This window comes from Xenopus laevis, chromosome 2L, assembly GCF_017654675.1.
Source record: "Xenopus laevis strain J_2021 chromosome 2L, Xenopus_laevis_v10.1, whole genome shotgun sequence".
NCBI lineage: Eukaryota > Metazoa > Chordata > Amphibia > Anura > Pipidae > Xenopus > Xenopus laevis.
The window spans coordinates 35,345,347-35,358,952 of record NC_054373.1 but is presented as its reverse complement, the minus strand read 5'-3'; the positions used below and the strand labels follow the sequence as shown (position 1 = coordinate 35,358,952).

General features: G+C 39.4%; 1 protein-coding gene across 1 annotated transcript in view; it reads left to right on the top strand.

The window, feature by feature from the left end:
• dph1.L (diphthamide biosynthesis 1 L homeolog) overlaps positions 1–13,606 on the top strand; it is a 176,510-nt gene that overhangs the window by 139,157 nt on the left and 23,747 nt on the right. The window contains exon 6 of the mRNA XM_018246146.2: positions 574–695. Coding sequence (XP_018101635.1) covers positions 574–695 — 122 coding nt within the window. The remainder of the gene's footprint in view (positions 1–573; positions 696–13,606) is intronic.

The window sequence follows — 13,606 nt, the reverse complement described above, 5'->3', positions numbered from 1 at the left end:
CATACTCCATATTTACTTTTTTTTAAATATATTCATAACATTTGCCTTATTGTTGGCCACTAATGAGACATATTTATAGGCAAGTACTGGTATGGGACCCATTATCCAGAAAGCTCTGAATTACAGAAAGGCCATCTCCAATAGACTCCATTTTATCCAAATAATCCAAATTCTTATAAATGATTTCCTTTTTCTCTGTAATAATAAAACAGTACCATGTACTTGGTTCAAGCTATAATATAATGAATCCGTATTACAAGCAAAAGCAGCCTATTGGGTTTATTTAATCTTTAAATGATTTTCTAGTAGACTTAAGGTACAAAAATCCAAATAACGGAAAGATCCATTGTCCAGAAAATCGCAAGTCCCGAGCATTCTGGATAACAAGTCCCATACCTGTATAATACAGAGGAGGTAAAGCAGGTCTGTGTGATGCGCCTGAGTATATATGTTTCTGTTGATAGCTCAAGGATGGAAATGCCTGATCTAATTAATTTCTGAAATATTTGCTGAACAGCCAGGGGGCTTGAACCTATACACCAGTGAGTTAACTCAGTTATGTCTCCACCTCAGGCAGCTCGCCAGGCATTACAGACGGACTACAATGTGACTGTTCCACAATGCAAGCCGTTGTCACCCGGAGAAATCTTAGGTTGCACCTCCCCAAGGCTGAACAAGTCTGTGGATGCCGTAGTGTAAGTAACAATGATTTAGATCCCACGAGACAGTAACTTGTCTGGGACCTACACCAATAACTATGTTAATGATCCATCCCACACAATTTATCATGGTGTTTTATAAACTTAAATGCTGCAAATGTATGCAAATGAGGCCAGAGTTCACTCCACTGATGGGAATATAATGCTTTGTAAAAATAGCATTGTACTGCACTGTTATTAAGTAAGCGTTACATTCACTTTCCATTCATTACATATCTTTATTAACATAATGTACAATAAATGCACGTTTTAATGCACTGGAAATGGGGTTTTTGTTAACATTGGGCTATTGTGTTTTTAGACTCCTGCGTGATCATTTTAATCTAAATTTATTTAAAGGCTGAATATAATTATAATTTGAAGGTTGCCAGCGCATTTCACAGCAAACTACAATGAAGTCTGAAGACAATAACAAATAATTACAGACCCAAATTACAGGAACACATCTTATAATGAGCACCCTGCTCTAAGGATCCTATAATTCAGCCTACTGAAATTGTTAGGTGCTATGGAAGGACCAGGTTGGCGGGCTTTTGAAAACTACTGAGGCACGCAGACAATGGAAGCTAAGTTGATGTTATATGAATGAGCACATGTGAGCAATGAAAGAAAGCTTTTAAATAAGGAAACATAAAATATATTGCAATTAACCAATATAGGGAGAAAAGAATATGTGTGTGAATCCATTCAGGCATATAGTCATTATATGTAAGGTTAGATTGATTAAAGGTGTAACAAAGCAAAATTAGCTGGTGGACACACAAAGGTTTAACAAAAAAGGCCACACAATAGTAGTAAAAAAAAAATATTTACACCATTAGCCTTATGCGTTTCATGCCCAAAACGGCACTTAATCATGAGTCTGTGGTTAAGTCAAAAGCATCTTGTCTATCCATATGGAGTGAGTGGACGTTTGTCAGCATGATTTAGAAAGTCAAGAGCTCAGATTACAGGTGTGACATGACATAGCCACAATGTGGGATATATGGGGGCATATTAAGGGTGGAGGGGATTCAGTTGTCAGGTAGGGAATAGAGTATACTTGGTGGAAAACTTGATAGTAAATGGAGCTGGGGAGCAACACATGCATGAAAAATGTTCTTGGGCTGCCAAATAAGTGCTGTGATTGGCCATTTGGTAGCCCCTATGTGGATTGTCAACCTACCTGAGGCTCTGTTTGGCAGAGCACCTGGTTTTTATACAACAAAAACTTGCCTCCAAGCCTGGAATTCAAAGATAAGCTCCTGCTTTGAGGCCACTGAGAACAACATACAAGGGGTTGGAGAGCAACAAGTTGCTGAGAAGCTACTGGTTGGGGATCACTGATCTAAACTCCCTTGAGGATCTACCAGCACCACCTCAATCTGAACCTAGCTAAAATGGAGCTTGTGCTCTTTCCACCCAAACTTGGCCTTTCAAATTATTACCATTACTATAGATGGCATGACCTTAATCCTGTTAATTTAACACTGGCAAACCCCGCTGCTTTTTCCTACATAATATTGCCACAATATGCCCCCCCATGCCCTTATCCTATCCATCTTAGACTACTGCAATCTCCTACTAACCAGACTCCCAGCTGTATCTCCCCTGCAATCATTCTAAAATTCTGCTGTTGAATCCTCTTCTCTTCTAAGAGGATACCTGTTCATCCACTGGTAAAATCCCTATTACGGCTGCATGTTAAGCAGAGGATAGCATATAAAATCCTTCTGCTAATATTAAGTGCCCTTCACTCCTCGGCTCCTTTCTTCTTCACTTGTCTCACTGTATGTTCCTGTCTTTCCCTACGCTCCACTCAGAGCCACTGTCCACAGCCACTGCCATCTAAAACTATTCTACCTTGCAGCTCCTTACTCTGTAAAACTGTACAGTGTTGAGCACTTTATAAATAAAATTATACATGAATACATGGAGCTTGATTATTTGCAGTTGTGGGCCATAGGGCTTATTTATTAAAGAGCAACTGCATTGAGCTTATTTGGACACAGAATTAAGTGTACATTGATGCTATTTATAGGCACTTGCATCCATACATACTTCTCAGCTACATGCAGTCCATTGAGCTTTCTTGTGTGTCATTGCACACATGGATGGAATAGCCAGAGGTTTGCACCTGTAACTGCAGTTTACTACTACTTTGTTTCAAGTGACTAATACCATTACTAACGCTGTGCACCAAAAGTGACACCATTCATACAAGAAAATATATCAAGACAGACACTAATTTAGATCCATATTGGTGCGCTGTGTCCAAGTCGTGGTGGATGCTATTTTGCGGCTGTTAAGCTCCCCATAGACGCGACGATTCTTCTTGCCGAACGACCGATTTTAGGGAAGTCCGACCAATCCTTCAAAATTATCATGCGGTTAGTGGGATTCAAACGATCGTACATCTTACGTTTTTTTGCCCAACATCTGTCAGGAAATTGATCGGCCAGGTCAAAAAATCTTTGTCGGTCCCAGTGCAATCTCTCTATGTTTGCAGGGCCAAGCAGGCAGCTCCCCTTTGTTTTCCTGGCAAATTGGTCTTTTTAGTTGATGGTCAATTCGTACGATCGTTCCGAGAAAATTGTGGTCTCACTATGAGGATCTGATCTTTTAAAAATCTCAACATCTATGGCCAGCTTTACACTGGAACTTTGGAATTAAATAATGCATTGTGGGTAAAGAAACACAGTGATTTAGGGCTGGAGTTTGCAATTGGGACGTTTCCCTGCAGTCGTAATTGAAACCTTTCAAATGTATACCAATCACAAATTGACTGTTCTCTATCCTCTTCTCTGAACCTTTTCTCAGTTCAGTCTCAGTATATTTTTATATAGATGAATGCAAAAAATCTTGCCCTGTGTTCACGTTGTGCTCTATGAAGGGATTATAAAAATTACGTTTGGGTCCCTTGAGTCACCTCGTCCTCATTTCTTGCATTAGATTTAGCATTTGCAGCAGCTGCCTTGCACTGAGTGCTTCTCCCAGGCTTTTAAGCCAGTACTATTCCTTAATCCCTTTCCATCGCTGATTTGCAAAAGTAGGTTTTGCTTAAGAAGGTCTACTTGTCACTATAAGAGCCAAGACTGGAATGCAGATGTGTACTGGGAGCATCTCTGTGCTATTTAATTAATAGTGTTGTATTTGTCACCAGATTTAACCTCATAGTCCCTGGAATAGACATTGGGTACATTTATTAATGACTATGACTAGGTATCGGTGGATAGGAAACACGTCAGGGAACGGATGCTTTTAATATGTTGGAAATAAACATTTACTTCTTTTATTTCAATGGGTGAATGGACTGCTCATCAAATTGTTTCTACTAAATTTACTAAGGAACGAAAATCTCTTTCGCTAGCGCAGTTACGTCTGCGCCTGATGTAAATTGGCAAAGTGCCTGAAAGCGGTAAGGATGGTGAATCGTCACCAGCGTTAGTCACTTCGCCCTTTTAGTAAATCGGCCCTATAGGTCCAGGCTTCAATTCACTATATGATTGAGCTTTGTAACAGAGAAACTGCATAGGCAGACCTAGGGGTGAGACAATGGCTGCTCAGTGCAGTACGTGCAGTTTCTAGGTTTAAACTTTTTAAAGAATAGCATTGTTTCCATTTTAAATAGCATCTAAACATTATGGCACAATAAGAGGTCTTCTTTTGGTTATCATATTGAAGAAAAGGGGTTCAAGTATCTTGAAACAGGTTATCCATAAAGCTCAGAATTTCGGGATAGCCATCTCTCACTATGGGTTATATTTATCAAAGAGTGAAGTTAGAGATCTCCACAGTCCTTTAGAGTGAAGATTTTGAATGGCGTATTTATCAAAGGATGAACTTTCACCCATTGATAAATACTCTTTTAAAAATCCAATAGAAATGAATGGAGAGTGATGGAATTTCACTCTAGGGGACTGTGGTGATCTCTAACTTCACTCTTTGATAAATATACCCCATTGATTCCATATTAAGCAAATAATTCAAATTTTTCAAAAAGGATTTCCTTTTCTTTGTACAGTAATGGGATCTGTTATCCAGAATTCTTGGGACCTGGGGTTTTCCAGATATATTTACCTAATTGGATCTCCATACCTTAAAGCCATACCGACACATTCATATAAAAATCATAGAAACATGTCCATATCTAGGAGCCGCTGCATGCCGAATATTTTAACTAAAAGTCGCCCCCAGCCCCGCAAACCTTTGTTAATCCGAACCTCCGACACTGCTAACAGATCTTCCGCATTCCTTCAGTTTGTGGGGTTTGCAAGGTTTGCGGGGTTTGGAACGGCTTTGGGGGGCTTTTAGTGGAAACTATTCAGCGTGCAGCAGCTCCTAGATATGGACATGTTCCTATGCTTTTAATAGGAGCGTGTTGGTATCACTTTAAATCTACTTGAAAATAATTTAGACATTAAATAAACCCAATAGCATTGTTTTGCCTCCAATAAGCATTAATTATATCTTAGTCTGCATTAAGTACAAGGTACTGTTTTATTATTAAAGAGAAAAGGGAAATCTTTTTTTTTTTTTTTTTTTTTGGAATATAATGGAGTCCATGGGAAATGGCCTTCCTGTAATTTGGAGCTTTCTGGATAATGGGTTTACAGATGGATCCCATACCTGTAATAATAAAACAGTACCTTTTGTTTGATTCCAACTAAGGTATAATCAATCTTTATTGGAGGCAAAATAATCCTATTGGATTTAATCAATGTTTAAATTATATTTTAGTATATTTAAGTTTGGAGATCCAAAATTGCGGAAAGCCCCCTTTTCCGGAAAATGCCAGCTCCCAAGCATTCTGAATAACAGGTCCCATACCTGTTCAAGCTTTCTATAGCTGAGATTCTAAACTTGCAAGTTTCTGATTTGTTTCCCAGTTGATCCTCTCCTATTATATAGGGAGTCATTCTTCATATTCTTCTAATAGAAAATGCTGTGTGCTTCTTTGCCAGTATTTAATTTATATGTACATAAACTGCTCTGGTTTGGAGACTGCTTCAGCATGAAAGCCTCTTGTCTCCCAATATCATATTATTATTTTATTATTTTCATTAATATTTAGCAGCATCGATTGCTGTGCGGTGGGCGAGGAGATCCTGCACCTCACCTTTTAATGCACTACAGGGAAAGCATAAACTCCTCACGCAGCACCTTCCAAAACAGAGTGAATAATCGCACAGAAAGTGCTTTGATTAAATAAGAATTGGGAAAAGAAAACTAAAAACAGAGTATGCATTGAGGTGATGATTAAGTATGAGTGGCTCCTTTCTTTGGACATGACGGGGAAACTCCTGTGTTATAGGGATTCCTTCTTTTCATAAGCTTTTGTAAGCCTGGATTGAAGTTCTTAGTGATTTGGCCTTTTGTTTTACAACTTGTCTGTCTATAGCTTTCGAAAGTTCTCAAAGGAACAGAACTGACGGTATTAACTCTTTTACAGACAGAATAGTAGGGCTAAGGGTAACAGCCGGCCCGGGGCAACATCCTAAATCCACCCCATAGGATTGAAATTGCCTGGCAGTTTACAGGAAAAAAAAAAAAAAAAAAAGAGTACTGACACAAGTGCTTTTTTCAGTAAAAGTCTTTTGGGGTAAGTTCCGAGTTAATTGGCTCCGCATAGACATCCAAAAGTGCCTTTACTGTAATGTCACAGTGCACAATAGCTGACGTTGATTTCTAGTATATTATAGATTATAATTATATATTATAGAAAGGCCAAATCTAAGTAACTTTTCAATTGGTCTTCATTATTGATTTTTTTTATCGTTTTTGAATTATTTCCCTTTTTCTTCTGACTCAATCCATCTTTCAAAAGGGGTCACTGACCCCATCTAAAAAAACAAATGCTCTTTAAGGCTACACATTTATTGTTAATGCTACGTTTTATTACTCATCTTTCAATTCAGGCCTCTCCTATTCATATTCCGGTCTCTTATTCAAATCAGTCGCTAGGGTAATTTGGACCCTAGCAACCAGATTGCTTAAATAGTCATCTGGAGAGCTGTTGAATAAAAAGCTAAATAACTCGGAAACCACCAATAATACGAATGAAAAACAATTGCAAATTGTCCCACTTTCTACATTATACTAAAGGTGAACAACCCCTTAAAGTGAATCATTTGAAGCAGATGGAGAGCATAATGTAATTTTTCTAATAACACACTAGGGTTATTTATCAACATCTGAAAATATCTCATTCTTTTCTGAAATCTACTCTGATCAAACCCGCATGGGTTATTTCCCCTTATTTATCAATATATTTTCCTGAAAAATTCCAGTGCGGGAAAAACTCCAAAAAAAATTGAAAACTGTATGAAAATTCAAATCGTACAAATTTTTCGGATTTTCGCCTGAAAACTCAGATTTTTTCAAAAGTTTTTGCCCGAAAACCCCAAAATCTTCAGATTATTGTACGAAATCCAGAGCAGATCAGGATATCTTCAGGACTTCTCTCATTGACTTATATACAACCTCTGCAGGTCTGAGATGCCGAATTTTCAGATTCTCACTTTTTCCATCCTCCGGGTATAACAATTATAATATAATAAATTCAATGTTTTTTTTTCCATTAAAAATTCGTATTTTATAGTAAAAAAACAACAACAGAGATTTTGGCATTCGGACTTAAATAAATAACCCCCTAGGGATCAAAGTGTGCGCAGTCCTGTTATGCTGTAAATAGTTATAATCTAATATGGCACGACTGTCCCTTGGCATGACTAAAGTAATTCCAGAGTCCACAGTAGGAATTAAAGAGTAAATATGCCAAGTATTTTCTTGTATCTGCTATTTTAAAACGTTTCATTATCATTGGCAGAATTATTCCATTTATAATCGTTTGCTAGTTTTTTTTTTTTATTCATTGTTACCCACATTACATTTTTCCTGCAATGTGACTATACACCTGCAGGGCTGTTTCACAACAGGAGGTTTTTTTTTTTCACATGAAAGGTAGAAAAAATAACCTAGTGTGGATATAAATACTTGGTAGTGTTGCTACTAGTTTTAGGTGGAAAGGTAAGAACATACAGACAGAGAATATCTTGCCACCGACCCCAGGGAACTATAAATAACTTGAGTGGAGAATAGGGGGCTGTTTCCGGCTGTAATTGAGCCTTTTAGACACTCTTACAATTTTAATGTGTGGTTAGTCTGATTTAGAGGAAGAGTCCGACATGATAATGGGAGGAGTGGTTGGAGGAGAGGCAATCACTGTTAATCGTACTGCACTAGCAATTTGGGGGGGGTCAGTGTGGAACGTTTAAAAGGATGTTGTCCGATCCAAGCACATTAAGTGTGACCACTGGCGTCAGGGGGAAATACAGAGAGAACTGATAGAGAAGAAGGGCCTGAGATTGCTCATACACAGTCTGTGCTTTTTTCCTCCCCCATTTCTTTTGTTTTTCTCTGCTTTAAGTTTGGCATTTTCATCTTGCGTTCTGTGCCATCAGGATACATTATTACAATTATTTATTTATGTAGCACCAGCATATCCCACAGCACTTTACAGAGATTATACATCATTCTCATCAATCTCTGCCCCAGTGGAGCTTACAATCTAAGGTTCCTATCACATTCACACACACGATGGTCAGTTTTATCAGGAGCCAGTTGACCTGCCTTAGTGTTTTTGGAGTGTGGGAGAACTTACACAAGAACAGGGAGGAAGTAAAAACTCTTTGCAGTTATTGCTGGAATCAAAACGAGTGCCTGTTGCGCCGCATGCTGTTGTCAGCTCTTATTTGGCAACAATCTGCTTTCCTATGGGCAAAGGTGAAGAAAATAAGGAGCTGTGTGTATGATCGTAATTTGGGGCCTCATTCTTCACTGCCAGTGTGGTAATACTGCAAGGTAGATGGGCAAGCTATAAACTTAAAAAGAGCTTAAAGGGATACTGTCATAGGAAAAAAAAATTCTAAATGAATCAGTTAATAGTGCTGCTCCAGCAGAATTCTGCACTGAAATCCATTTCTCAAAAGAGCAAACAGATTTTTTTATATTCAATTTTGAAATCTGACATGGGGCTAGACATATTGTCAATTTCCCAGCTGCCCCTCGTCATGCGACTTGTGTCTGCACTTTAGGAAAGAAATGCTTTCTGGCAGGCTGCTGTTTTTCCTTCTCAATGTAACTGAATGTGTCTCAGTGAGACATGGGTTTTTACAATTGAGTGCTGTTCTTAGATCTACCAGGCAGCTGTTATCTTCTGTTACGGAGCGGTTATCTGGTTACCTTTCCATTGTTCTTTTGTTTGGCTGCTGGGGGGGAGGGAGGGGGGTGATATCACTCCAACTTGCAGTAAAGAGTGATTGAAGTTTATCAGAGCACAAGTCACATGACTTGGGGCAGCTGGGAAATTGACAATATGTCTAGCCCCATGTCAGATTTCAAAATTGAATATAAAAAAATCTGTTTGCTCTTTTGAGAAATGGATTTCAGTGCAGAATTCTGCTGGAGCAGCACTATTAACTGATTCATTTTGAAAAATGTTTTTTTCCCCATGACAGTATCCCTTTAAAAAAGAATTCCGATAGAAATGCTTCACATTATATTTTGTAGTTCTGTACCAGCCAAGTCCACGTCTGCCATTTAGCAATGAAGATCTGTGCCTCTAAATACACCTTTAGTAGCTCCCCATCTTCTTTTCTGTTGATTCGTAGCAAAACATTCTAGGGCTAGGCTGATATCTATAGAATTTAAACGTCACAGTACAAGGCTGATTCATTTTTAAATCAGATTCGCATTACAGGGCAACGCTGAAACCAGAGCAGCTTGCATCTGTATTTACTTTGCCCTTTAAATACAAATTTGTGGTCCAATCCAGCTGATTCCCTGAGCATATTTTTGCCAATAACATTCATTCTCTAGAGGGGCGATTACTTATTTGTTTTCAAATTTGCCTATTATAACACTAAAGCTTCCCTGGCAATGTTTCCTACTATTACCTTGCCAGCTCAGGGTGCCGAATTCCCATTCCCCATGGGAGGATGAAGAACCTCTCCTTGGCAATAGGGAGGGAGTAGCTTGTCTCTATTATACCAACCAGCAAATAATCTGGTCCGGTTCATTGAAATGCAGTTGAAATAATGTCGACCTTTACTTCGCTGACATTTCCACCACTATTTCGACAACTGCTTTGACAGAAAATGTTGAAGCTTTATAAATACCCATTAACAATGATGGAAAGTGGTGATGTGTGGCTTCATACGCAGGGCAGGTTTCATGATACCATGCACAGTAACTGAATAACATAAGCTATAGGATTTGTCCAAGTAATTCACCCCCTTACCGTTATCCTATATAAAAAAAGAGTATCAAATGGGGGGCCAGCCTAAGTGCATTACCAGACGGACTCACTTGCCTTACTCTAACCCTGAAGATATGGACTGCTTGAGGAGTAAACATACTCATTGAACAAGAATATATTGACCAACCATGTCAGCAGACCAGAATATTGGTCCTTGTTGTTTGTTCATCCTGATGCTTGAGAGGCTTTCTTGAATTAATGCATCAATATATTTCTTTGTCTGAGTGGAACATTGATAAGAGCACTAACTTGGTTTAGTCTCACAGATCAGCCCAGTAATGGTATCTTGCTCGGCACATGGCAGAACCAGAAGACAAACTGGTTTATATACAAAGTGCTACGTCAGTAGAGATGATGAGTCAAAGAGCTGGGAACCTACCAAGTATTTCACCCGAATCTTCACTTTGTTTTCATAGAATTGAGGAGAAAATGGGAAGACAACATATATTTACTAATATATAATAATAGTTAATAGCTTGTATATATAGCATGTATCAGAAGGCTGTATCTCCTTCTCTAAGCCTAATTTGAAGAAGATGTGCTTAATGGGTCCTTTTTAATATAACAGCTTTTCAACAACAAGCTCCTATTATCAGCAACCCATTTAACAAACTTCTCCTTGCTTTCATTTGGCATCACGTTTAGGCTGACGTCTAATTAGAAAGATTGAGGTGGTTAAAAAGTCATTGGCAGCCAAATGCAGAATAATGGTGAGCAAAATATGATTGGCATTGTGAAACTAGGAAGAATATGCATAATTTATGCAGAAACTACTTGAGCGAGTGCAGCGCTTGTCTGACTGTAAGTGCACTGCTGCTGCAGCGTATTACTGACATTTAAAAATAGCACTGTTAAGTTGCTCTCGGCTAGGGAAAAAAAGCCTAAGAATGGGTGTAGGTTGCTAAGCAAAACCTGCACATTTTTGGCCTTGATTTGCTATTCCTACAATACATTGTCCCTTCGACTCTACTATGGATCCAAGCTTGCTGTAAGTCTATGGCTGAGCCTGGGTGTTGTAGGTCACCGGCAGCTGAATAAGTGCAGGTTGGATAATAATACACCTGTATCTGATGTCTCTTCTTTTCAGATTCCTGGCGGGCTGTCTGCCAAAACACTTTGCTTCCTGGATTCCTGACATTATTTATTAGAGCTTTGTCTGATTTCTTCCTCTCTCCCTCTCACTCTACTTCAACGGATATTTATTTATTTTGATTGTAATTCAGAGAATTCACACCACATTAAGCATTTTCATTACCTAAAATAATTAGGTGATGGGAGAGGAGCGTGTTCTAATTTGCTGTCCTTAAATAAAATTAATGCTCCTGTGATGCAGGCTTTGGACATTTTTCTTCCCCAATTACATTCTGGCCTCCCATCTATTATCTGTCCTGATATACGACTCAATTACCGGCGGCAAACTGCGGGCCGAGACAGTTTGAGAGAACACTGAGTAGGAGGCATGGGGTGATGGCCAGGGAATTGAGACAAGGGACAAAGGGGACCGAATGAGAATCATGGGGACCCAAAGATGCTGACACATACAAATAATTTATATTCACTTTGTGCCAGGGACTGTGTGTGTAATGATATACAGTGTATCAGCTATGTGTATGCATACAAGTGCATGACCGTGGGTTCCCCCATTCTATTACAAAATCTTGGGCCAGGATCCTTTGCAGTTTAGTAGCAGAAGAGAATTAAGGAAACAATAACTCGGTTCATGTCTCAAATTATTATTTTTAACTAATATGTATAAAGCACTAACATATTCTACAGAGCTGTACAATAGAAAGGTGTGTACTAGTTATATGTGGATGTCAAAAATGATCTCAACCATAAACCAAACATATTAATTTTAATAATATCACCTGCTGGTGACATTGTATCATTGTTGGGGAAAAGAGCCTCTGGAGAAAGGCTAAGGGGCAGGGTTAAAGTGCCTGGTCCACAAGTACTGCGCTGGTTCCATTATCTGAGCAAACAGAATTTTGTTTTCGTATACACCTGCACATCATAAGTGTATACACACAAAATTCACACGAGCTGATCGACACAGGAGTTAAAGGTCCCCATACATGGAGAGATCTGCTCGTTTGGCAATGTCGCCAAATGAGCGGATCTCCCTCCGATATGCCCACCTTGAGATGGGCAATATCGGGCTGATCCGATCGTGGGCCCTAGGGCCCAACGATCGGATCCTAGCGTTCGCAAACGGGCGGTCGGATTGCGGGACGGCATCAACGAACAGATGCGGCCGCGATCCGACAGGATTTTTAATCCCGTCAGATCGAGATCTGGCCGACTTTCGGCCAGAACTCAATCGGGGAAGCCCGGTGGGGGCCCCCATACACGGGCCAATAAGCTGCCGACTCGGTCTGTCGACAGCTTTTATCGGCCCGTGTATACCCACCTTTAAAGACAACCTTTCTCAGTTGAGTCTCTAAAATGAGGCTGGCCTCATTATCTGAAAAACAGTTGTATAGGACTATTATTATGTCCCGGTCAGGAAGTGGCATAACCACAGCAACCACAGCAACCACAGCAAAAATATTTGATTGAACCTCATCCCTGAAGTCTTTGAAGTTTGTTGACATTTGTGTCATAACCAGGCTTGGACAATCTGCAGCCCAACAGTCCTCTAGGTGCTTTTAAACTAAAACTCCCTGAGTAAGTGTTCCTTGGCTTTAAACAGAGCAGCACTTGACTTTAACCTAAGAAGATATAATTACATCAGCAGAAACAACTAGTGTGACAGCTCCTACTCATTTACAGTGGATGTAGTTACAGAATGAAAATAAAACAAAGGTCAACAACCCGAAAGGTGAATATGCGTGTCTGTGTGTGTACTAATCCCTGCAAAGAAAACCTTTGGTGTGATGTGGAATTCAATTCCCGAGACTGTCTGTGTCTTTGCTTGGATAGCAGGCTGAGCACACACAGAAGATAATCAATTGCTCCTGCCTGGGATACTGACAGCACTTGGGATTTTGCCCAATTTGCTTTTTACTGAGGGATCAGCCACTGCTGTCTGTTAATAAGGGAGTCAAGCTCCCCCATATCATTCTCTTGGATCAACAAAGCATCTTTGTCATCACAGCTTCATTGAAACTTATAGTCTGGTGGGAAAATTAATAAATAATAAAGAAATAGTGTGTTCTGCAGGCTGTACTTTACTGAAAGAGCTTGTGGGATTAAAACAATCATATGTGCTGCCTGCAATACATTTCTCCTGAAAAACTTTAATTGCCTCAAAGCGATAGGAAAAATTGACAGGCTTTCATTGAAAAGTAAATGGATCATATCTGCTTCTGTTCCATTCTGTCATCAGTCGCCAGCTCAGAGCAAGTCCAGCTATAAGCACGTCCAGCTATAAGCACAAAATACTATAAATATTCTCTGCCCAGGTCTAGTAACCCATCTGTGCATGGCCTCAGTGACATTAGGCCACACACCCGTTTTGCATAGAGCCACTGGATTTTGTCTAGGTATGATGATAAAACAACGATAGGCTGAAACAAGGGGTACTTACACAAGGATGAAACTGCCATCACAGTCAATGACACCTATAGGCTAGGAATAAAACTCAATA